Source organism: Psittacula echo (genome assembly GCF_963264785.1).
Source record: "Psittacula echo genome assembly, chromosome: 10".
Classification (NCBI taxonomy): Eukaryota; Metazoa; Chordata; class Aves; order Psittaciformes; family Psittacidae; genus Psittacula; species Psittacula echo.
Genome location: NC_137741.1, coordinates 20,272,144 through 20,297,904, shown reverse-complemented (window position 1 = coordinate 20,297,904; position 25,761 = coordinate 20,272,144). Strand labels below are relative to the sequence as shown.

At 42.8% G+C, this 25,761-nt stretch overlaps 1 protein-coding gene across 2 annotated transcripts in view; it reads left to right on the top strand.

Moving 5' to 3' along the window:
• MEGF11 (multiple EGF like domains 11) overlaps positions 1-25,761 on the top strand; it is a gene marked incomplete at both ends in the record, with an annotated part of 198,984 nt that overhangs the window by 158,953 nt on the left and 14,270 nt on the right. Inside the window, 7 exons of one of the 2 annotated variants that reach the window (XM_080626390.1) lie at positions 2,153-2,287; positions 6,332-6,460; positions 9,334-9,462; positions 10,185-10,313; positions 12,208-12,336; positions 12,477-12,710; positions 18,878-18,996. In XM_080626390.1, coding sequence (XP_080482516.1) covers positions 2,153-2,287; positions 6,332-6,460; positions 9,334-9,462; positions 10,185-10,313; positions 12,208-12,336; positions 12,477-12,710; positions 18,878-18,996 — 1,004 coding nt within the window. The remainder of the gene's footprint in view (positions 1-2,152; positions 2,288-6,331; positions 6,461-9,333; positions 9,463-10,184; positions 10,314-12,207; positions 12,337-12,476; positions 12,711-18,877; positions 18,997-25,761) is intronic. The other variant, XM_080626389.1, reaches the window with a different exon arrangement.

Here is a 25,761-nt window from a genome sequence, read left to right as displayed (position 1 = left end):
GAGATAAAAATCCTATCATTTGCTCTATGTGGGAAGCTGTATTTTCCCCTTAGGGACTCTTAATCACTGGTGCAAACTACACTCAAGCATCTTCCTGTGTAAACAAGAAATGGGTTTGTCTTTCTTTTCTGCAGCAGCTCTTGTTCTTCCTGTAAGACATTCTGCATGCCCAGTTCAAATATCCCCTTTGATTTCACCAGTTATACTTGACAGTAGAACACACTCATCTCTCAAAATAATTTGTAGCTGACAATTTTTATTTAAAGCCATTATAACGATGACCTCTAGCACTGCTGTAGTTAATGGCCTATAAGCATTTCCATTATAAACCCCAATTTCCAGGTGCTTCAGCATATCTACATAGCTGTAAAACCTCTCTCCAAGGCTAAAATGCAGTGCTCGGAGCTTCAGGGAATTGGGGAAGAAATTGTTTTACAAATTCGCAACCTTAAGAGTGGAAAGCTTCCAGAAGTTAATAGTTTCTGACCTTCCTGAGGTGAAAAAAGGCTGGCTTAGTTTTATCAGCTGATGGCACGTGGGCTACAAGAGGTAAAGTGTGTCCCCAGTTTGCAACTCCAGTAATCAGGCTGCTCCATGAGCATATTTGCTGAGAACCTCATGGGGAGAAATCTTCCTCCCCACTGGAGTGACAACAGAGAGGTCCTGTAGATGCTTCTGCTATTGCCTTGTGTTGCTGAAATGCCTCTATGTGAATATACAGCCAGGGAACTCAGCTTGCTTCCACGTCTTCGGGGGGAGACAGGTTCAAGACTACCTTATGAAGAAGACACCTCTGTAGGTGAAGGTAGCTTTAGCTTCCTAAGTTTGCTTTCAGAATCACTCACATTTTCTTCTTGGAGATTCCTTTAGAAACAGAATTTAGCCTATTACTTAGTACTGAAGACGATGCTCATCCAACTTGTTCTGTCTGTAATCAGGAATACATGGGACACCGTTTTACTGCTTAGGACTGCAGAAACATCTTCAGGAATGATCCAGGTTGTTTTATAGCCTGTGCATCATCAACAAACCTGTCGGCTAAGCTCCAGCTGGAAATCTGCAGTAGTGTAAGAACCTGACACCCTCTGTGAAGAGACCGAGCAAGAGAAAAACTCTCTTTAGGTGGAAAAATAGAACAGACATGATGTAGTAACCACTGAGCCAGAACTACGTAACAGAGAATCACAGGAGGAAAACTAAAAACAGATAAAGTCATTTTTACAGTCACTTTACAGCAATTTAACATTCCTTTGAGCTTATGTATTGCAGTGAATGTTTGGACAGTCAATGGTTTTTCATTCTACGTGTGCTTTGAAGCAACAATGTGCGTTTATAAGAGATAGTGAGCCATAATCTTGGCACTGTAACTTATGTACAAATTCTATAATAATTTCAATCCAGGTTTTAATCAAATTAAACATACAGTTCATGACAAGTTTAGTCAGCTATCCGGTGTGATTACTGATGCAAATTAGGTAATTTTGTATGCTGTTACTGTAATTACCATTTTTAGAGTCTGTTCATCACTGGTGGGTGCTGCTCTGCAATGGCATGTATAAACTGACTGTCCCAGTTTAACACACCATTGAACCTAATATGTTTAGAAATCAGCTTTTGACAAGTTGTTTAGACATAAAATATTGAGGTTTTAATACACCTTCTCTGGTTTCTTAGCTTAATTTCCAAAGGAAATGGCATTCTGAGTTTCTGTTGAGGTATGAGGGTTTCTCTTCCTACCTGTCATAAAAGCTGTGGAATATGTGTTATTAACAATATCTGCCAGTAGGCTGTGAGGTCTCGAACATCTTAAACTCCTGTGTTTTGTAAAAGAGTTTAGCTGGAGCAAAGACTCAAACTAGTGTCAAGAAGGAGAAGCTGCTAAGAGAGTTCTGCTGTATTATTTAATAGCCAAGGAGTTGCGTGAGGTAGGATGGTGTGAATGTCTGAACCACAGGAGAGCTTTACTCAGAGCTCACGCTTTATTAACATGGAATACTCCAACAAGCTTCCTAATCTCAGCTGTTCACAAAGTTGTGGTTTTATAAGTTAAGAAACATTGGGTTGGGATTAAGAGACAGAATTCTGAAGCACTTAGCAATGAGAAATGTAAAAATCTGTGATGGCTCATTTCATCACTTTGTGTTGTCCCCAGTTTGTCCCCCTGGCTTTTATGGACACCACTGCAGCCAGCCCTGCCCTCAGTGTGTGCACAGCAGCGGGCCTTGTCACCACGTGTCAGGACACTGCGACTGCTTGCCTGGATTCTTTGGTGCTCTCTGCAACCAAGGTACTGAGCCCCAGACCGCCACGTGCCACCTCCTTTCACAAGTTTCTGTGTCTGTGACCAACCACAAGGTCCCTACCTTTTTTCCTTGTTTCAGAAGTTTAGATCACAAGAAATTCTTTACTTTAGAGGGAAAATGCAAATAGCTACTTAGTCATCCTTTCATAAATATGATGTGCTCCTGCTTTCATAAATAAAACAGGTCTGCTGCTCTGTATTGAAATGAATATGGAATGAGACACCTGCTGTAAATATATCAGCCATCCAATGGTTTCATTTCCCTTTCTGGTCAGCCTCCTGTATCCTAAGTATTGATGGCATCTTCATGTAAGAGGTGTAGGTACTAAAGGTAAAGGCTTAATACAGATACACAAGCCCAAACACCCCGTTAATGCATGGAACCTTATTTACGCCGTCTAGGACCTGACTGGGAATAGCTAAAATCACATGCATTCAACCACAAGTGCAGGAGACAGAAAAATTTGGAATAAGGTTGAGAAAGTGAGTTAATTTCCACAGCTTCAAGTAGCTTCAAGTCCCCCTGGTGCCCATCATCTTTCTGTGCCTTTGAAAGTCAGTCTGCTCTTAACCATAGGTTTTATTTTCAGTTTCATCCTAAAAATGCCTCCAAAATCATTTCGATATTCTGCATTACACACTGCTGTGGGACTTTCCTATGTACAGATTTAAAGGAGGTGATTTGTAATGGCTCCTGCCCTTGTGAAGTCACCTTCCCTGTAAAAATCAAACTAACACCTTTTAATGACCTGCTTTTCACTGAGGTAGGAATTGCAGACAGCACTTATACAAAATCATTAAACATAGATTAAGTATAACCATGTTTTCATTTTCCCGTGCTGTATAGCCAACTAAACATTATAGCAATTAATTGGTTAAAATGAACATATTTCAGTGAATTTGTCCATTTTCTTTGAGAAGTTAGCCAGATTTCAAAGCATAACCAGGGCTAATTATCCTCTTAAGAAAACTATTTTATTTTTGCTCAGATGTTCAGCACTTCTGGTTTCCCTTTGAAATGTTGATCTCTCCACCAAATTAATTGTAAAATATTCATGTCCTAATTAAAACCAATTTGTGTTGCAGTTTGTCAGAATGAGTTAACATGTAACTTTATTTTGCAGGGAGAAAAATGCTAATTAATGTTTTCCATCAGAAAAATGTGAAAGGAGGATTTCACTTTTGAATTTTCATCTCCTTGTGCCATCTCTGTTCTGGCAGCAGGGATATTCTTCCACCACCAGCACATGCATACAAGGGGCTGTGTGACCTCTGAAATTGTACAGTTGAGGTGGTTGTGCTGAGGATTCTGAGCAGCAAACAACTAAGCAGCTGTTTTATGAATATCTTACACAATCAGGTAGCAAGATGGGTTGATAATAACTTCTTATCGCTGCTAGAACACACCTGACATCCCACAGGGACTTTTGGAGTCCCACTTCTGGGCTTTTATAGTTAATTAACATCTCTATCTGCATTGTACAACCAGATTGCTCCTGAAGAAAGAGGTATTAGTCCTTACTTTACACCTCTGTTTAAAAATGTTTGAGACATTTGAAGAAGTGCTTGTAGTTGGATTTCACCTCCTTAGAAGAGAGTCAATGGGCCTGGTTACTGAAATTAATGAGAACAACTATTTTGGCAGGACAGGTTTTGTAATCCTTCTGCCTTGACATTCTGAAGAGCATCACACTATATCACTGAGACAAGAGGTGCTCACACATAGGAACCCCTCTGCTAGCTCTCACTGTGCAGAGCCAAAGTGTTTCTTTTATAAAGTATGCCCTGTTGCACCAGTGTTTGGATCACAGATCTTTCCCTGACTCATTAGCATTCCATGCTGCAGTGCAAATCAGCTCCTATTTTAAGGAAGTCTTTTGAGAACTATTTCTTTCTGTACATATAAAAAAATCCAGCCTTCACATAAGTGATGTTATCTGTCTCCATCTTAAAGATGCAATAAAAATATTGCATTGAACTGCTTTATATAGAGCTTTGGAAGTAAATAGTGGCATAGCACACGTGAGAACCTAGGCTGCCAGATCATTTCAGTTTTTGCTCTTTCTGTGATATGAGGGCTTTTCTTTCCTTCTCTCTCTTTGTGTCTGTGTATTGTTCTTTTCATTGTGTCTGTATATTGTGTTTAGTTTTATCTCTTTTCAGTTAGAGAACTATTCTGTTTAGCACACAATTTGGAAGCCCAAACCAACTTTATCAACCCCCACAGATAAGGCCATAGTATATAGAAATGCCCACAGAACACAACAGTGTGCACGTTCTTAGGTTTCTGCCATAGTAAGAGTAGAGAATGGCATATTGTATAAAAGCAAATGAATCACAGCTCAGGATTTCAATCTATGGCTGATTCATAGTCAGGATAAATTGAGGTCACCTGCAGAGACTACTTATGAGGAAGTGAGAGGGGCTGAAGTGGTAAAACAGCTGCATAATTCAGGGAGGTGCCTTAATCACTTTTTTGACATCACTATTATTTAGCAGGATGCAAGTCCAGCTCCATTTGTTACATCCTTTGCAAAGATGGACTATATGTTTTATCTTGTTTTGAAAATAAATCTGTTTCTGTCAGGGAACAGAGCCAATAAGAGCACAGAAATTAAACATTTCATTTATTACTGAGCAAAGCTTTCCATCAACTTTAGCGTTAAAGATTTCCAGTAAGTTGGTGGGAGGCTGGAGATGTACATGTCTATTAATTTTATGTCACTGTGCTTAGGCTGTTACAAGATGACTCTCAAAAAACTTTTCTTCCAACTTCAGGAGTAAGCTGGGTGGACAAACAGGAAGAGATGCTGATTTTGTTAGGATGTAGCACATCTGTTTAACAGCTGTCAATCAAATATATATATATCCTTGAAAACCACATTTACAGTCTAATTGAACACTTACTACAGCAATGGGTGTTGGAGAAAAATAGGTGAACAGATGCCAAAAGACAAGCATGACATTTCAGCAACTGGATATGTGCTGTATTTGTGGGAGTAGTCTTCCACCAGACTTATATGGCAAAAATACTTCTGGAAGAGGCAATCTTAGTCCTGGTTTACCCTCTGCAGCATGATTTGCATCTGTGAGATGCTGGGAGCCTGCCTCCCACCAACACCGCTGAAAGCTGATCTTCAGCAAAGCCTAGTGTATTTACTACCAAAGGCGATTTCTGGTCTCACCACTGATCCAGAAGGAATCAGGACCATGATGAGCTAGGCACTGTGGCATGCCCGATATTGCAGCTCTATGGCTCTGTCAGCCTTTTCTTGCCATCAGCCATTTCATGGGCACTGGCCTCCTAGGACAATACCCATGGCTTGGACATTGGCCATCGTACTGGGTGGTAAGATTGGCAGCTTTTGATCCATTATTGCTGGCACTATCAATTGTACAATACAAGGGAGTTAGGTTCTAGTGATAAACCTGAAAGTAGGAGTCCCCGTTGCTCTTCCTCTTCTTGAGGCTTCTTCCCAAGGCTGATACTTAGACTAAAATGTTCCTTTCCTACTTTTGTAATTCTTGTTGCTGAGGTTGTAATCCTCTGGGCCAGCCTAGGACCCTATTTCAGGAATTGCACCAAGGGATCCTTTGGCCAAGTGCCCGCATCAGCCCCTTCCAGCCGTGTTCCCTGTGTTTGCTGCTACACTTTGAATTCTCCTCAACTTTACTGGTTTCTTCCTCTCTTAATAACCCCTTTTCTCTGTTTTTTCTCCCTTTTTTTCATTCTTCCATAATTCTCCTTAATAATTGTAATCCCCTAATGATATTAGATTAATTTTCCAGCAGAAAAATGGATTTCAAGATGACTTTTTCCTGTTGTTTTTATGCCTGAGATGTAAGCAAAAAAAACGGTCTTGAGCACCTTATGCCTTTTCCTTCTTTCCAGATGAACTTTACCCATTTGGCTTCAGCAAAGAAAGATGTTGTGATTGCTTTTATCTCTAATTGCTTAATGTCAAGCCCTGGGACTTCCTCATCCTCATTATGAAGAGCCTTCAGTAAAGTGCCTTTTTATTTTCACAGTCTGTCCCAGTGGAAAATATGGGAAGAACTGTGCTGAGGTCTGTCAGTGCACTGAGAACGGGACCTGCAATCCGATTGATGGAGCATGTCAGTGTTTTCCGGGCTGGATAGGGCCGAACTGTTCTCAGAGTAAGCAAAGGGTTATTTTTCTATCTCCACTTTTAAAATAACATATTTTCCTGTGTTTTCAGTGTTTTCTGAAAGTTAAAGACAGCTTCTGGGGAAATCCCTGCAGTATTAGAGCAGGCAGTGCCTTACTCTCTTTATGGCTTATTTCGTTTAATTAGTCTAAGTTAGCTTTGGCTTGGGTTAGTTTCTGCATTTGGAATGTACAGAAGCTGTTACTAGCTGCTATTGCAGGAAAGAGAGGTCACAAGCTCTTATCAGAGAAGAAAGCTCCATGCTCCCTTTTAATTTCTAGCTGGATTCCCTTTTATTTATTTTTGAAGGAACTTTCTTTCAGCTATTGCATTAGAAATATTAACCAGTAAATGTTTTCATGTACCAGGCCCCCAGAAGTGAGAAATTAGGCAGCCAAAATATTTCTATTAAATGTAATTTAATTGTAAAAGTCAACGTGGGCTTGGAGGGATGGAGGATTTCTTCTAGAAAATAGCTCAGGTAGAAGATTGGCATTTGCTGATCCCAAAGTGTCATTTCCTGAGAGCATCCCTTAATTGAAGATAGATCACAGAGGGAAGCAATATCCTATCATTCAGAAATCTTACTTCATATTCTGGATACAACCAGCATATTAGACAGCATTCCAGAGGAAAATATATTAAACTCCGAATGATAAAGTACGAATCGGATAAAAACAGACGGCTGTAATTTTGCTTTTATTGTGTGTCTTCCACACGCAGAATATTGCTGTCATTCAAAAACAGGGGTGAAAAAAAGACAGAAAACTCTACAGATTCCTCATTATATTTAGCCATGTAATTGGGAAATGACTGTTAGTCCTGTTAAACTTGAAAAAAGATGTTTTTTTCCTACAGAGAAAGGCAGGCCAGTTCAGCAGCATCAATTTCCAGTTTAGCAGGCAGAAGGACCTGGCAATAGCTGCTTTGTATTTTGGATGATCCAAGTGGGAACCTGGCTGTTTCCTCAGTTACTTTCTTGTAAAGAAAGAGTAAATCTCCCAACATGGCCCTGGCCTCGCATCAGGCTCCTGCCAGCACCTGGCCTCACGTACCCGGCTCCACTACTGAGCTATTTCAGTCAGACCTCCCTCCATACCAGTTAACCTGGAATGACCGGGAGACGGAGCTGCAAAGGAGATAATTTTAGCTCCAACTCCAGAGCCAGTTGTGGAGACCCTAACAGCCCCTGCAGCTCTGGCTTACAAAGGCATTGTAAAACTATTTCTGGTTGCTTATAGCATGAATACTTTAGGCCAAACCCTGTTCAGCTTTCCATTGTGTGAGTTCAGTGACCTTTTTTTGACTGACATCACGGCAGGGCTTTTTCTATTCATTCTGGCTTTAGAGATGTCTGTCATGTGCCAGAAACTTGCATTTATTGTCAGAACTGGAGCCAATGGCATACATGGAAATAGGCACCCTTTCTGTACTTTCAGGTTTCCTGGGAACACTGCCTTATTAATTCATGTCTTTAATAGGAAGCAATGGGAAGTGCTTTTTAAAGCAAAAATATAGTTGTTATATATTGAAGGGTTATCATCATTTTGGATCTTTTAGTCTGGTGCTAATAACTGTAACTTACTGCATTCACTTTTGGAGGGAGGCTTAAAATAACTTTTGAAAATGTATTAATATTGTACTTGTTGAAGTATATAATAGACCTGGAGATTTTAATTTAGTATTAGGCCCATCAATAAAAGCAGTCTGATTTGGTGGATGGGAATTTGTACTGTAAGAAGTTTTCTTTACATTTTTACCTGAGTAGCCCTGTATGCTTCAAACGAATGTGGTAATTTTAGTAGTTGATGGCATAGCAAAAGTAAACCCTGAATAGCTGTGCTTTATTATGCAAGAATTCCAGACTATCAAAAAGAAAATTAAATTACCTCCATATCTTAAAACCCTGTCTAAACTGTCTTCGCAGATAAAGCCACTAAGAATAGAGAACAGAGAGTAATGTAGTGTCAAGGGTTGCTGTTGCAGTAGTTCTCAGAGCACATCTACAGCAAAGAGCTGATCCTGTCACCTGACCTACACAGGGAATCCTAGAATGGTTTGTGTTGGAAGGGACCATAAAGCTCATCCACTTCCAACCTCTGCCACAGACAGGGACACCTTCCACTAGAGCAGCTTGCTCCAAGCCCCTGTGTCCAACCTGGCCTTGAACACTGCCAGGGATGGGGCAGCCACAGCTTCTCTGGGCACCCTGTGCCAGCGCCTCAGCACCCTCACAGGGAAGAGCTTCTGCCTAAGAGCTCATCTCAGTCTCCCCTCTGGCAGGTTAAAGCTGTTCCCCTTGGCCTGTCCCTATAGGCCCTTGTCCGAAGCCCCTCTCCAGGTTTCCTGCAGCCCCTTTAGGCACTGGAGCTGCTCTAAGGTTTCCCCTTCAGGAGCCTTCTCTTCTCCAGGCTGACCCAGCCCAGCTCTCTCAGCCTGGCTCCAGAAAAGTGCTGCCCCAGCCTTTGCCGCATTTCTGTGGCCTCCTCTGGACTCACTCCAACAGCTCCACGTCCCTCTTGTGTTAGGGCCCCTGAGCTGGATGCAGGACTTGCTGGGGGGGTCTACGAGAGTGGAGTAAAGGAGGAGAATCCCCTTCCTCAACCTGCAGGAAGAATTCCCTTGTGCCAGGGTTTGACAGTGGGGGTGACGTGCAGGTTTGCACCTGGGTTTCAAAGCAATCATTGGCTTGGAAGAACTGGTCATGATCAGGGAATTGCTGCAGCCGTGCCAAGCTCTGCAATGCGAAGTTCTGCCTTTGCTGGTGTCTCACAGGTCCTCCCTTTACTGTTGTTCCTTCGCAGCACTAACACACTATCATTGCTTTCTTTGTCAGCTGATAAATCTTTTTTATTTTCATAGCTTGTCCCACTGGTTTCTGGGGCCCTGATTGCTTTCATTCATGCAACTGCCACAACGGAGCAATGTGCAGCCCATACGATGGAGAATGTAGATGTACTCATGGTTGGACGGGGCTCTACTGCACTCAGCGTAAGCCTTTCAGAGACACTGTTGTGCCAGGGAATCTGTCAAAGTATGTGCTGCTACCTCGTGTCTCTTCCAAGTATTGCAGTCTTCCCTGTTAAACCACTTGCTTTCTACTTGTGATACCTTCACATCACCCCGACGAAAATAGTCCTGAAGCTTTCCAAGGTGTTTTATACCTTTGGCACTCGATAAAAGAGGCACCAACCATTTAGATTATTGATTCGTTGTCAGAATTTACGCAGTCAATGTCCCTGCTTGTTAAAATCCTAGTATATGTGGTCTGATATAGGAAAATGTTTGAGGTTTCTCATCCTATTAGAGCCAAATTATCATAGAATCATAGCTCTGTATAAAAGAGGAGATCAAATTCAGGTGAGCCTTTTAAGAAGGCTTTTTCACTTGCAAGTAATTGACTGATCTCTGGCCTTTCAGAGCTTCTGTTTAACCATCTTCTTTCACGTCTTCAAAATGCAGCTTGTATAGATGGGTCAAGTTTTTGTTCTTCTGAAACATTTAAGAGGCAATTCTGTAAGATATGAAAGCCACTACTTCAAGGAAATTGGCTGTCGTAGTATCTCTGCATTTAGATGATCAAATAAATGTTATTAAATATACAGAGGCTGAACATCGGTAGCTTTATAGGCTTACATATCTTGTGCTGATAACACAACTGAGTTGGTGTTTTAGCTTCTGTCTTAGTCTTTCCTTATTCTGATTCCTGAAAGGTTGCCCAGCTGCTTTTTATGGGAAAAACTGTGCCAATGTTTGTCAGTGTCAGAACGGAGCAGACTGTGACCACATCACTGGGCAGTGCACGTGCAGGACAGGATTTACAGGCAAACAATGTGAGCAAAGTGAGTAGCAACATGACTTCATTTTTCTATTGCTCCAATGGGGGAAGGGTGTATTTCAGTATTCTTTGCAGAAACAGGCTCTTAAATGAGGTGTTGATGTCAGCGAGGCAGCAGCCCCAGGCACCTTATATAATCCACTGGGAGAAGGCAGTGTCTCCTGAATGCTGCACAGTCCAAGAGTAAAGAAATATAGTGAATCCTCTGCAAATTAGGCCTTTCCATTCCAGCCTAAAGTTAGGTGAGGTAAAAGCAGGTCACTGCACTCAGTGATGACTGGATGTAGCCTTCCCAAACAACTTGTACCTAATTAATAGAGAAATGTAAGCTGCATCACAGCATCCTGGAATGGTTTGGGTTGGAAGGGACCTTAAAGGTCATCCAGTTCTAACTCATGATCATCTTTTCTTTTGCACAAACTTGCACTCAGCAAAGCGTGTGTCTCAGGACCAAGTTTGCATGCTCATGCGGGGGTTACATCTGGCACCACTGTAACTCTGTAAGTGCTCAACTGACTGCGAGTTTGTGTGCACCCTTACTGCAACCAGAAATAAAACAGGAAACTAAAAAGTTCCATAGCAGACTTGCATCGTAGCAGAATTTACACAAGAAGCTCCATTTATAATTTGACTTTGTACAAAGCCTGAGGTTTTCTATCCATACTGCAAATGTAATTATTTGTTCTTCTACTATTTAACCTAGAAGCATCTCTTCATCAAGGCTCCTTCTTTCACAGAATCCTGCTGAATGGGCAGTCACACTGCATTGCAGATGAAATGCCTAAGTGCAGCTATCATTTCTGTGGTGCAGTCCAAAAATTTAGGCCTCATTCATTTTAAGTAGGCTACAGGCTAATACCAAAGTGAGCATTAATGGTAATAATTTTATTTTTCCTTGTTTGAGGACCTGCAGATGGAAGAAAGAGACATAACTTTAATACGCTGCAAATCATTATACAGATGCTAGCTACTGTTTATTACTTAATACTAAATTTTGCCTGCTATAAGTTACTTGGAGACTGACATTGGGAAGGTATCATCATGCTATGCAAAACATTTGCAGTGACACACAAGAAGTCACATCTTAAAACAAACAAAGAAGAACCATTGCAAGTGTGCATGCATTCAGTAACGTGCCTTCTCCATAGAAGCAAGTAGGACGTGACAGAAGTTGTTTCTTTCAATTTATTATTGAATAGTGCCTGAAGAAGTATAGTAAGCTGCCTACAGATTTATTGTGATAGCCCATCATGGTAACTGTGTGAATAAATTTCACAGCTGGGCATTCAATCATTTTGTCTTTGATAGAAATACAAAGACAGGATAGAAATTTCTTCTATATTAGGAACCCTAATACAGAAGCGGAGCAAATCACACCATTCAGATTCTCAATTCTATAATTCTACCTACAATGTTATATTCACCTTCTAGCCCTAGTAGGGATAAGTATGAAAGCATGTGAGATTTATTTGGTAAAAGTCTATTGTGTTCACCTAGAGGTACATTAAAACTTTGCTTTCCAACTTCCCCAAATATACAGAGTTGGTGCAGAACGCTGGGCTCTTTCAAGAGGTTGTCTACAGCTTCTGAGCTCCTGCCCTGTTAAATTCTGTACACGTGATGTATATTTTTTAGGCTTTTAAAGCTTCAGTACCTATTATTGGTTTCATCCTTGTAAAGTCTTGTATGACTTTTCCAAATAGTTCAATAAGTAATACCCCAAATTCTACACTAAGAACATTTATCTCCTGCTTTAAAAGATTACTAATCCAACACCAGGGTGTTATCCTACAGACACTGGAACCAGGGAGACTTTTCTACTGAATTTTCCATGGCAAGCATTTCACTCATTCCTGAAATAAATGGAATTCTTTCCGATCTTTTTTTTGGCTTCCCAGAGTGCTCACCAGGAACATTTGGTTATGGTTGCAAACAACTATGTGAATGCATGAATAATGCTACGTGTGACCATGTCACAGGTACTTGCTACTGCAGTCCAGGCTTCAAAGGAATCCGATGTGACCAAGGTACAGTGAAATTCTGCCTGTAAAATCTCTCTCTTTTTCTCTCTCTCCCCTTCCAATGATGTACTTGCTTTAAAGAAATAGTGTTTCAAAGATGAAATGCATGATTCAATTTACAGTGTGTTATGAATTACTTTTAACAGCGGCTCTTATGATGGAAGAATTAAACCCCTATACTAAAATTAGCCCTGCTCTTGGATCAGAGAGGCACTCAGTGGGAGCAATCATTGGAATTATTATTCTCCTTCTAATTATTATGGTCTTGCTGGCACTGTTTGTGTGGTATCGACGGAAACAGAAGGAGAAGGGCCATGACATGCCAAGTGTATCTTATACTCCAGCCATGAGGATGACTAATACAGATTACTCACTTTCTGGTAAGGGTCTTTTTATGTTAATCAAATATAGACTCACATTTCTGTCTGTTGGAGAAATATAAGCTTCTGTGATGTATAAAATGCGTTACTGAGCCTCAAAAATGTTACTTCTGTTCTTCTCCTGAATACTGTGATCATTTAACACTTAACAGGGACAGGAAACCAAATATAACTGCTTTATATATGAAAATTTAGTTAATCTGATACAGGATATACCTAAGCAAGAAACATGCTGCATGGAATACATCAACCCCACTTTTTAAATGGGCTGCTAGTGCAGTGCAGAGAAGTTTTCCCTTTGTGAAACCCTCAGAAGACCTTTTTAGCTTGAGGAATGGAATTGAATGGGTCACTCGTAAGGTTTTATTTTTGTCTGTGTTGCAGTTAGGGATTTGAGGCATCCTATTTGCTGTCACTTCCTTCTGTGTGCAGCCCAATCCCCATCATCTAGGCAGCTGGCATGGATTTTCTTCACAGGAGCTGATCAAAGCAGGCGAGAGGGAGAGGAAGAGGAAGGCTCTTTAAGATCATAAAAAATCATACTGGCACCATATTTCTTGCTTCTTTCTGTCTTCTGGTACTGCTATGGAGGACAGCTTTTCTTGGCAGATTGGGTAAACTTTGGAGGATGAGATCTCCTTCTTAACACTGTCATTCTTCTTCATTCCCCTGTGGCCAGTCTCATAGGATGCCAGACCAAGAGATGGCTTCGCCTCCTTCTTGTTTCCTCTGATCTGTCCCTACTGGGGGATCATTGGGGGCTTTCTGCTAAACACCATTGACTGAACTCATATTTAGACCACTCAGGCCTGTACTAGAGCATTCTTTCTTCTGAGAGCTACAAGATGGGGGAAAAAAGATCAGCCTTGGACTTGCTCCCATTGCCTCTTATTTTTTAATTTGAGCTTTGCAGGCTCTTGCTTAAGCCACCCATTTGGGTAAGAAATAGATGCAAGTGCTGCCAGAGAGGGCTTGTCTGATCCTCGGCTAGTTGCCAGCACAACTTGGCCTGAAATTTGTCATTTCAACATCATTTGAAGAGCCAGAGCATGAACATGGAAAAGGCAACTGTGGCACATCTCAACAACAGCAAGGCTCCGAGTTCCGAGAGAGCAGATCGCAGCCACTGGCATGGAAAAATGTGCTGAACTCCTCAGCGATCCATTCCTTTCCTATTGGCACTGTATCCATTTGTTTACAAAGCCTGCTACACCTCATTTATTGCTGTGCTTTTCTCATTAATGTATGTGTAACCCAGCATGCTTCAGAGGCACAACTTAGAAATATCAGAATAAGGAGAGGAATATTGCTGGGAGTTGCTGACTGCAGGAATTGACCTCCTCCTTTCAGACAAGGAAGGAAAAATCCCTTGGTTGTTTTTTCTCCATGTTTTACCATGAATGGAGACTTCCCAGTCAACCTGATGGTATCCCAGCCTGACACTCTGCACAAGTCCAAAGAAAGGTTAACGCTGAGGAAGGATTCTCTCATCCTTTGAAGCTATCATAGCCAGATGACTTTCTTCCTCAGCCACAGAGAGAAAGCCATTGCGTTTGAAGATGCTGGCAGCCCAGGACTGTCCTTGCAGGTTCTGTCTTTATGGGCATTGCATTTCCCTATACAATGTTCTTCACATTCCTTTCAGGTGCAGCCGCCTATCCTAGAGCTCCTGATGCCACTTGATACTTCAGTACTTGAGCTAAAAACAGATATCTGGGGATGGCTGAATCCCTGGATATATCATAAGTATTTGAGGGATCGCATCCTTCAGCTACATTGAACATGGGATCTCTTCTGGACCTTGGGCAATGACAATTAATTTAATTCTTGCCCTTGTGATATTGCTGCTCTGTGTCAGCTCAGTTTGTAAAAAACCTGAAGAACCAGGTCCTTGCAATCTGGAACAGCACAAGGTCAGTGGTGCTGTATGGGCTTCTCTAGAAAGAAATTGGATAATGCCTCCTTCCTCTTCATCTCAGTCAGTGACAGGGATGCAGAGACTGGGCCTTTTCTTTCTCCTTTCTTTCTTTCTTTCTTTCTTTCTTTCTCTCTGCAGCCCTTGTAGCAATATAAGTTTTATCACTCAGGAAGCTGCAGCTGAGTAGGGTCAGCCATCTCTGGAGGTCACGAGATCTTGGAGAGGAAGCTAGAAATCACACTGCTCCATCTTCATCTCATTCTAAATTGTCTGCAGGTATCAGTATTGTTTCAAGTTTTGGTCTTTGTTTTATAAGGGCATTTACAACTTCTAGACAAGGGCTTCTGAAAGCTCCCTGCCACATTCTGACTGTTCTCCAGTGCATTCCTCTACTGAAACATTCTACCCATCAGTAACTTTCCCAGCTTTGGCCTTACTTATGCTGTTTTCAGCCTTTCACCTCTGTAGAGCAGAAAGACAGAAAAGGTGCTGACATGCATTTTTCCCCATCAGCAAATGGGCAGATGGATACTGAGACAAGGTCACAGATAAGAAATAGAGGCTCACAGCATGGGTGGATGGCAACAACACGTGTGTAAATGAGTGCATGTGTGCATTTGTGGGTTGCAGACCATGCTAAAGGACAGTAGCAATTACATAGAGGTAACAGGGATTTCAACCTTCACCTGGAGCTTATGTGGATTAAGGGCAGAATACCATGCAGGTGTACTTCTCCAATTAATATAATCCTGTGCAAACCCATGGACTTCAGCAGAATTCCACCTGAGCAAAAACTGCAGTATCCAGTCCTGTATGGGTTGTACCATTATGGCAAGCCTGAACCATCACTGTTGTTCTTTAGCTTGTTTACTCTTGTTAGGGTAGTGTTATTATTGTTGCCTCTGAATAGAGTCACATACAGAGATCCCTGGCTCCTGGAGGCAGTAATTTCTTCCAGCACATTAATTTATTTCTGGAGGATGTTTTTGGTCTTTACGTCTTCAGCTCTTCTGATGCTGATAATCCGTGCATGTGTGTGAGAGAGATTATAAGGAAGAGGAACCCCCTGGGCAGCCCTTAGATTCTTTTGCGTTTGTGGATGAATGATGCGGCAGCAAAACAAACACTCTGCCCAGCAGCCAGTGGAAAAGAAGAACCATCCACGCTGGGAGAGCTCAACCACACAGCACATGGATCTGAGAGCAGACTTTCCCAAATGAGCCTGAAATCAAAATGGTGCTCCCCAGCACGAGAACAGTACACGGCACCCAACCAAAGATTTTAAAGTGCAGGTTGTTTAATTCAAGGAGATGGGGACAGAAGGGAAAACTATGCAGCAGTGCTGGAAAGCTGCAGACATCTCTTTTCAGCACTTTCACAGAGACTTGGTTATGGGCTGAGGCGATGCTTGAGGTGTTATCAAAGTCTTAAACTCTCAGCCTATGCTGAGAGCCAAAACCTAAATAGAGCATCATGGATCCTGCACCCTAGACAACATGTTTACAGAAATGATCTGCAGACAATGCGTAGTAGGAGGTGGCAGCAAACCTTCCTGCTTGGAATCTTTGGCCACCCTGCTTACACCCTGTATGGGTGGAGAAGATACAGAAGAAGAAAACAGTTCCATTTTGCATCTTGAGCTCTCTGGGTGTGTATTTCATGCAGGGTGCTTACTTATTCCCTGTTTTCATGGCTGGGCTTGTGCCCGATTTCCACACCCCCCTGCCTTGCTGCCACTGCAGGATGGGGACCAGGGCTCTTGGTGTCACCACACAGCCCTGCTCGGAGCACAAGCTCAGTCTTTCAAGTGACAGAGTGTCCTGGCCTTCGTCCAGACCTCCTGGGTCTTCCACTGGAGCACAGCCTCAGGCTTGAGGGGCTCACAGCTGGACTTTGCCATCATGGATCCCTTCCCAGGACTGATCTCCCCATGTTAACATTAACCTTTGGGCTTTTTTTGGTTTAATTTAAATCATTTCCTTTCTTTTAAACATTTAAGTCTCTGCTTGCTCTTCAGAGCACAATAAAATTCTCATCTTTGAGAAGAGAGAGGGTTTTGTGGGTTGTTTTATTTTATTTTTTAAACTGGGATAGCATTAGATTTGAATGTGATGTATTTCCAGACAGCAGTTATAAGAGTTTCATGAATAAATGTGTAGAAAATGGACTGTGCTATCAAGGTAAATCAGCCTGGGTAGGTACTTAAGTATCGACCAAATGGAACTGTGTAGAAGGAGTAATTCTGAGTGTATGGTGCTGCATGCAATGAAGGAAGACAAGATTTTTGGTGTTGCAGCCTTGTGTATGAGCCCAGGTTCATTAATTCAGCAATGTGCTACATAGTAGGACAGGCTGGTAGGCTTCTCCTTCTGCTCATTTCAGGTGCACAAAACAAGCTAGGGCCAGATAAGCTGGGTGTGAACTTGTAATGTGTCCGCTGCTTCACAGGAACTGTCGGTGTGTGCCCTTATCTTGCAGCAAAGGCAGTGGACTGTGCCTCTTCCTTGGAGCTGGTCCTTCTCGCCTGCAGCTGAGAGAGGGCATTGACAGATAAGGGAAGGGGGAAGGCAGAGTTGAGAGCTGGTGTGACTCAGCCATCAACACTCACCTACAGAGCAGAAAGACACGGATTCAAGTGTCTATATTTAACTGGGAGTGCAGGTTGTGAGAAGGATGGATGAGCTCTGCTCCGCTGGGGAGCTGCCAAGCCCTCCTTAGCAGGTTCGAGGCTGTTTGTGAGCAGCTGTGTTTGCCATGGGCACACAGTGTTTGGGTTTCAGCCCCAGTTCTCATTATCTCAAGAGATATCTGTTTCTTATTAATTCTACTGCAAATATCACACTGTTATAATGAGGGGAGATGGCAGAGCCCTGGCAGCCTGGCTACTGTGCTGGGCAGTGGCTAGCTGAAAGGAGTTAAATGCAATGACTGTAGCTCTGGAATCACATCCTAATCAGAGATACTTTGTTAGCAGCAACCTCAGAAAATAGCTGGTACTGAAAGGCTCTGCACTTCGTACCAGATAGAGCTGACTTCAGAAATGGCTCTGCATGTTTCAGCAGAAAATAAATGCTCAGTCAGATATGTATGTGCCTGGGCAGTGTCCTCTCAGCTCTGTGCCAGAGCGGTTCTGGAATAGACACCCTGCAGATAAAACCACTTATTCAAAACGGGATATTTTGCAGTAAATTAAGCTAAATCTAGATCTCCACAAGATGTCAGCAAAGCAAAATGCATGCTCACAGGAATGCAAACGCAGAGGGCAAGGAGAGGCTGATGGTGACTCCCGCAGGCAGTGCCAGCCAGGTCCATGTCCTTCCTCACCCATCCGCTGCCAACCTCCGTCAGACATCACTGGTGATGGGTACAAGCAGCCACCCCAGCAGCTCATTACCCTTTCTATGTGAAGGTGTTTCCTGTAACTAACCTTTCCACCTACAGTTTAAGCCCATGGTTGTACTAAAACCCATTCATTTACCTCTTACAGGGCTTGGCTACTCAAATGATGCTGCTTTTCACCCTTTCTTCTGATGGTACCTTGAAATATTTATTAATTTGTTATTTATCAGTTTGTTATTAAGCTGGAACCTGATGGGGATTGATGTTTTCATTAGAAGTGCCAGTGTAAATATAATGCCTTTCTTGATAAATTGCTTTCTTTGGTAATGTGTTGGGAAGTTAAAGTGAGGAAATAGATGAAATGTCTCTAAGCATAACACTGTAACTGCCAGGTTTGCCTTTCAGTGCTGCAGCTTTCTGGTTTTCTAAGTCTTTGCACAAAAAGCTATGTAAAATGGTTTGGACTCCTTGGTATGCTTATAGCACCTGAATTTCTAACACTACCTACCTTCTTTGTGTCAAATTAATTGTTTCACAACTCCAAGGGTTATTCACAACAGTAGCTCTTACATGTGTTTAAGCAAGAAACTGCGTTGCAGACCATGCATTTCCTGAGTTTTGCATTTCTTCCCTCACCTGCAAAGCAGCTGGACTGCCAGGAATTACTTTTTAAGACCTTCAAAAAGATAACACTGTATTAATTAAATAATTTGCTTTTTTTACCTTATAGTAATGTTAATAGTCAAGATTCACACCATGATAATGCAGGATAGATTTCATCTGCAGATGTTCAATAACAGCCAGTGCTCTAACAAATTGTTCTAAGCTAGATCATCTCTACCACGCTTTCAGTTTCTTAAGAACCATAATGGCTTCCAAAATACTTTGTGATGACTTGTTTTCTCCCCAGATGTATCTCAAGGTAGCGGCAGTGTACATTGCTTTTCCAATCCAAGCTACCACACTCTCTCATGTGGTGTGACTTCACGCTTCTTTACCAGTAATCTGGATGGAAACAGCTCCAGTAAGGTAGATATCATCCCACCCCACTGTAGCAATGTTCTTATCAGTTCAAGGAAATCAACCAAAGCAATGCCTGTTGGATCCTCTGGTCTGCCAGCATTATTTAAAACCCCAGTGCAGCAGCTCCTGCTATGGGAGCTCTAACAGACACAAAAAGGTCTGCTTTCTGTGTGTCTTCATAATCTCTGTGTGTGGTAGCTGGAGTTCAGCACATGCCTGTCTGGGTCAATAGTGCTAGGTGTCTAGCAACTAGAAGGTTTTTTGCTTCTCAGAGAAGATAAATAACTAGGGTAATCATCCATTAACGTAACAAAAGTAAATCAATGCAGCATTAAGTCAGTAATCTAACTTTGCTTTGTTTCCCAGATCGGTAGACACACAAATTCCCTGCTGACACAGACAAGTAGATAGATGCAAGAAAGGTACCTAGGGTGCTTCTGAGCACTGTTCTCATCCAGAGACATTCTGAGAGCTATTCAGACTGTATTGCTCAAACTTCCAGGAGTTACTCACCTCATGTGTCTATTGATTCCCTAGGACCATTCATGGACAACACTGTCACTCGATTCACCATGTTAAGCAATAGATTCAGATACAGGAAGTAGTGAGACAGCTCATCCTTTTACAGCCTTAATAAGCCAAGGTTGGGGCATAGGGTAGGGAGCAGAGGAAAAAGGAAATGCATTTGATCCCATCAAGGTTGTCAGCTTTAAAACTGATGGTATTTGCGGGCTGTGCCACCTTAATCCAAATGTAGCTCTGTTAACTGGAAAGCCATGAGAACAAGATTAATGCAAACAAAAAAAGACACTATTGTATGAGACAGGGAATGCAAAAATATTTCTGTGTGCTCCTGTAAGTCATTCCTTGGTTATTAAAAGAAAAACTCATTAAAATGTAATAAAAAGGCTGGCTCCAGAGATTTCTCAGAGAGAAGTTTAGACAGATGTGTAAATACGTTTTCCGATGTAGGTGGTCCCCTTGCATCGTGCAGTTTTGTTCCCCAAATTGGAAGTGCAAACGCTCATAATGTCAGATTTAGGATGAACACCAGGAGTGTGGATCTGGACCACTAATCCTGTTGCACTGATTTAGATGAATTCAGAAAAGGTCAAAGCAAGCACCTATCCTGGTTTCCCAGCCTGCAGTGCCATCTTGTCACAGAGCTACTACAAATATTAAGCTGCAGAAAATGTTTAAAACCCAAGGGGTGCATTTGGACCAGCCTGGAAGCTGCTCACCCTGCTGCAGTACTGTTACCAGCAGTCAGTCAGATCAGGTTGTCCTGATCTGGTATTTTCAGGGCACTTACCAAAATATATGGCCTGATATTTCCTGTAGCTCTCCCACCATCTTACTTATTCATGAGAATGCTTTACAGTACTGAATAGCTGAGGATGGCCAAAAATAAGCTGCTTCTGTCTATGCAGTTCTGCAGCCAAGTAAGACAAAAGAGCATATAAAGCCCCTAATGGCAGCCTTAACGAGTTTCATTTCCAAATCAGTTTGCCTGGTGCCATTCCCACTTTCTGGGGGAAATGTGCACAAGTTGTACTTGGAGGATTCATTTCTTCCTAGTGCCAGCTGGGGTCACAAAGGAACCAGCACAGATGCAGGATGAGGAATCTCTGAACTGCTGAGCCAGAGCCCTGGCTGTGTTTTCCTCCCTGTGCTCAAAGGAGATCATGCCTTGAGGCAATGGACTGGAGCCATTCCTCTATCACTTCTTTCAGAGAGACAGCTTGAGCAAGGTACAGAGACAGGGCAGTGGGGAGATGCAGCCGTGCTCCAGTTTGAGAAGGCTTTTCTCTCATGTGCTCCCCCTGCCCCTCTTGTCCTCTCTTTCTGTGTCTTATTTTGCCCTTTCTCTCCTCTTCCCTTGGTTTTCTTTCCACTCTGTTATTTTTTGTGGGTTTTTCCTTTCTGTTCCTTTGTGTGTACCTCACTGGGGAAGCGAGGTGGGTGAGGATGGCTGATAGCAGGAGCTAAAAGGTCCAGCATTGCACTGAGGACCACAGTTTGGGAGACAGGTTTGTCTTCATAGGAAGGGAGCAGTGCCAAGCCTTCCAGCACCTCTTCTAGGATCAGTGGGAGGTATCTCACCTCCTCTTTTCCCCTCTGTCAGACAGACTTTTGGCCACTGCTCAGGACCCTACGCATGTCCTGAAGGTAAAACCTTTGAAGTTGCTGAGAGACAAGTGTGAGTGGAGGCATTAAAACCCTCCTGGTGTATACAGGGCTGGTTAGTTGTGCTAGTGGAGTGCTCAGACTGGAACACATGCAGGCAAAAAAGCAAGTGGGAGGATAAGGGGGAGCGTATGAGAAGAGAATAAAAAAGGCTTGGCTTCTTTTATCCAGCAAAATGAATGCTGAGAGGGAGTCTGATTGCCATCTATAAATACAGTGAGGTAAACACTAGGAGGGAGAAGAGCTATTTGAGTTAGATGACAGAGCTGGCATGAGAACAAATGAGGATGAACTGGCCATGAATGCACCGAAGCTGGAAATGAGATTTCTAACATCAGATCAGTGAGGTTTTGGAATAGTTTCCCAGTAAGCCTAATGGGACAAAGAAATCGGATTACAGTTAAAATGGAGCTTGATCAGCCATCAAAGTGATTATGTGCCTGGTGTTTGCAGTAAAAGGTGGCTGGACATGGGGACTCGGTGATCAAAGCCCTTCCAGCCTTATGTCCCTAAAGCTCCAGCTGCCAGCAGGAGTTCGCAGGGCTGAGCTTTGTCTCTGTGTAAGGTCCAGGAGAACCATCATCAGAGTTAAGGAGGAGGCAGGGGCAAGTTTTTAACTAGCAGCCCCTCACTACAAGTAAAGGCTTTTCCCATGTGAGTGAGCTTGCAAAGTCAGCTTGGGTGAAATGCTGGCCCCACTGAAGTCAATATTTTACTATCAGCTTAAGTGAAGCCAAAATTTGACCTTTATTTATTAGTTCCCACAAGTAGCTTTGCCTTTTATTCTTATGCCATGTGCAAGTAATAATGATGCTGCAAAGAGCATCATACATGAACTCAAGTGGAACTGTGCCACAGAATTACTGCACCAAAATTTTCCAAAGCAGATAAATAGAGATCCACACTCACTCCATACCTGTGTCTTCACATCAGAGCTCTCATTGTTTGAGTTGAAGACCAGATTTTCAGATGCTGAGAAGCTGTTGTGATCAGAGAGGGATCAGTGGGACCCTTCACAGAACCACTCCCCATGCTTCAATGCCAGCTCTGTGTTTGAGATTTGAATTGTGCGTGAACATAAGCATGTATCTCACTTCTACCAAAGGCTGCCAAAGCTTGTGAAGAATACTCTGTATAAAGCATGAGGCTGCTGCCCTGGTGTGTCACAAGCAAATGGAGAATTCTCACTCTGTGCCTTTGCAGAGCTCCCTACCAAAGGAGAACAGCATCACAGCTACAGTCCAGGTGTTGCTGGCTTCTACAGACGTCATAAAATTCAATTGCTATTAGATGTCCTGAATGTTTAAAGCCAGCAGATTCCCAACTATTAAAAGAAGTTCTAAATTCTACCAAAGACTTCACATAAAATTAGAAACTGCAAAACAGAGGTCACTGGATATGGTCTGACTGGATGTCACCCAGCTAATATAAAGGAATTCAGCTGCAGAAAGTATCATTAAAGTACCTTTAACTAAAACTTGTCCAAGGAAAAAAGACTGCAAACAAAGAATTGCTGCAGAGTGTTCAGGATGCCCATCTAAAACTGAGAAATAGGGGCTTGGACCATGGAAACCTGAAGTCAGTAGTCAGGGAAATTGATGGCAAAGCTCTTATCGATCGCTGTCCTGGAGGATAAAGGAGGATGGAGTTCCTGCCAGCACTTCTTTGCCTAATCACCATGGACTTCTTTAAAAACCCAAGCGCTGACAAATGGCATGGTGACCAGCTTGCCACTGGGACCCATCCAGCTATTTCAGATGGGCACATAATGATTCGGCTTTACTCATGCTAGCATCTCGTTGATCTTAAAGGCAAAGTTGCCAGATATGAGGTAGTTTTAACCAAACTGCTAAAATTAAAAGCCAGGAGTTTTAGTGGATAAATTTACTATGAAGTATTTTTTCCTCCAGAAAAAGCAATTTTGCTTCACACTAAAAATGGAAGTATCTTGTATCGTAAAAAAAATATAAGTTAACAAATTATAGTGTGTTAAAAGATGATGGTAGCACAAAGAGACAGCTATAATCACATTTCTTCCTAATGACTGCATTCTGAAAAACTTAGAAATGTCCCCAAATCATTTCATTAAAAGAATCAATTCTAGCCCATAGCTCTTCATGCCAAATTTGGGGTTTGTGAGCTGATTTATAAATTCTGCAAAGCTACAGCTTTTAATAGAAACCCCAAGACTTCAATAAATGTGATTTAAGTGGTGCAGCTGGATTGGAAATCAGTGTCTGTGGATTTCCAGAGGTCTGGAAATGAAGACCAAAGCTGTGGTCTCTGCTGATGGAAACTGCCAGTGCCCTTTGTGGGGCAGCACTGATTTATAGGGACCGGGTGTGGGGCCAGGAACTTCAGCTTCATTCCCCATAACCACATTACAAACCCATCTGCGTTTCCTCACCTTGCCATTCCTTGTTGGCTCTGACTGCCACTTCCACCCACCCCATGTATCTGGTGTCAGTGTTTCTGTTCCCAGCCTTGGGGAAGTACAAGGAACTGCTGGATGATGAAGGAATGACTCCTGTGTTGTGAACTGGGACACGCCGGATGCACAGTCTGTGCCAGGAGCAAGGATGTGCAGTCACAGCCACTGCTCTCAGGCGAGGATTGCCCCAGAAATCCTGCAGGCAACCAGCTTCATCCACTTTCTGTTCTGGGCATGCCCTTGGGGAGAGTGGCTGGTGCAAAGGGGCCCAATGAGCTGATGACACGTTACCTTGCTGGGAATAGATGGAGACAGAAAATGAGAAGGAACAGGATGAGGCACTAAGATGTATCTGTCACTGCTCTGCTGCTGCTGTCTGATGTGAGAATCAAAGGCTGTGGGGCCACAAGGGACTGTTGTGATCATTTGGCTTCACTCCCCACACAGTGCAGGGCACAGAACCACCTCTTTCAAGGGCAGTGCTGGTGGCTCCGCAGCAGCAGGGTCTCTTTCAACCAGAGCTGGGCTTTCACATGGATTTGAAATGGGTTCCTTTCAGTGTGCTGGCATTAATCTGTCTCTGTGTGTATCTGTGTGTATACTTATATGTTTTGTATATATGTATATATATGCACACATCTCTGTGTGTGCATGTGTGTGGTCAGTGTATTTGCACTATTGTGTGTCCGGAATCTTTCTTCCAGGCTGGAGTTCAGCCCATCTGGAGCACAATTAAGTGTTTTACAAATGATGAATCCTATTTGTGTACATCTTCAGTTGAACAGCTCTAAAAATACTGTGCAGGTGCTTGTAGAGGCCCAACACTCTGTGTGTGTGTGTGTGTGTGTGTGTGCGCACAGTCTTTTCTACCTGTGCTGTCTCCTGCTGTGCTCACATCATGGTTTCTCCTGTGTCTGTTTAAGCCAGGGCAGATAACATGTGGTGTAAAAACACCCCAGACCATTGTCTGCATCCTGAGTCAAGGGAATTCAATCAGCAAGATCCAGTCAGTGAGGGCAGGGTTTTGCCTTTGGTTATTACAAACCTTCACCCAAATGAAACCCAGTTCCTGTGATCAGATAAAAGCTTCTAAATGTCAATGGGCAGTTTGTAATATATAGTATAGTTGTCCTAAATGTGGTGGTCCTGGAAGAGAGGAGTATTTGCAGACGCTTTCCCTAGAGATAAGGGAGAGGCTTCAGACCTCTGCAGCTTTATCCTCAGTGGCCCAGCTTTGGGGAAGCTCACAGAAGGTCAGGCTGGTTTGGAGGATCCTGCTGGTCCCCATTGCCCTATTCATAGTGGAGTTTTTGCCAGAGGAAACACCCTGACCCTAAGCCCTCCCCAGTGTGGTCACTACCTAAACCAAGGGGCAGAGGAGCTGCATGGCTGCCCAGCCCCGTGTTCTCCTTCCCTCTTTGGGTCCAGCATTTCTCCTTCCTGCTGTATTTCTCCACCTCCCATGACATGGTTACTCCTTGCGAGCCGTGGTGTGCTCCTCGCAGCACTCAACTGGCTAAACCACTTTAGCTATGGTGGCCCAGAGCAGCTTACCTAGCTGCCACATGGGACAGCCCCTTTCTCCATCTCTGGCTCTGTTTCCTTTAAGCAGGTCTCTCCAAAACAGGGTTTGGGCCCTGGTCTCTCTTTGCACAGCATCCTGCACGGTGCTTCTCACCCTGGGAACCAGCTGGGATTTTATATACCAATAGACTTCAGTACATCAGTGGGTCTTAAAATCCACTATGAAAGCTAAGCAAAAATTAATGAGACATCAGGAAAACTGAAATGGTTTGGTAATTTTGAGTGCTTTGTTTCAATTTTAACCTCCTTTATTGTTATTCATTTACTTATAAATACAGTAAAATAGCAGGGCTGAGCCCTCTGAAACAGAGGCAGGAGCTTTCCAGTTTGGGAGCAAACACAGGAGAGCAGTGATGGCTTCATAACTTTAATTTTTCAAAGACAGGGCTGGGATTTGCTCTTGAACTGACACTTCCTCAGGACCAGCAGCTGTGGGCTTTGAGGAGAAACTGTTGAGGTGGAAAACTCAACAACTACAGTGATTCACAGACCCTCCTTGTTGGGACTCACCCGATCACATAGAATCACAGACTGGGTTGGGTTGGAAGGAACCTTAAAGACCATCCAGT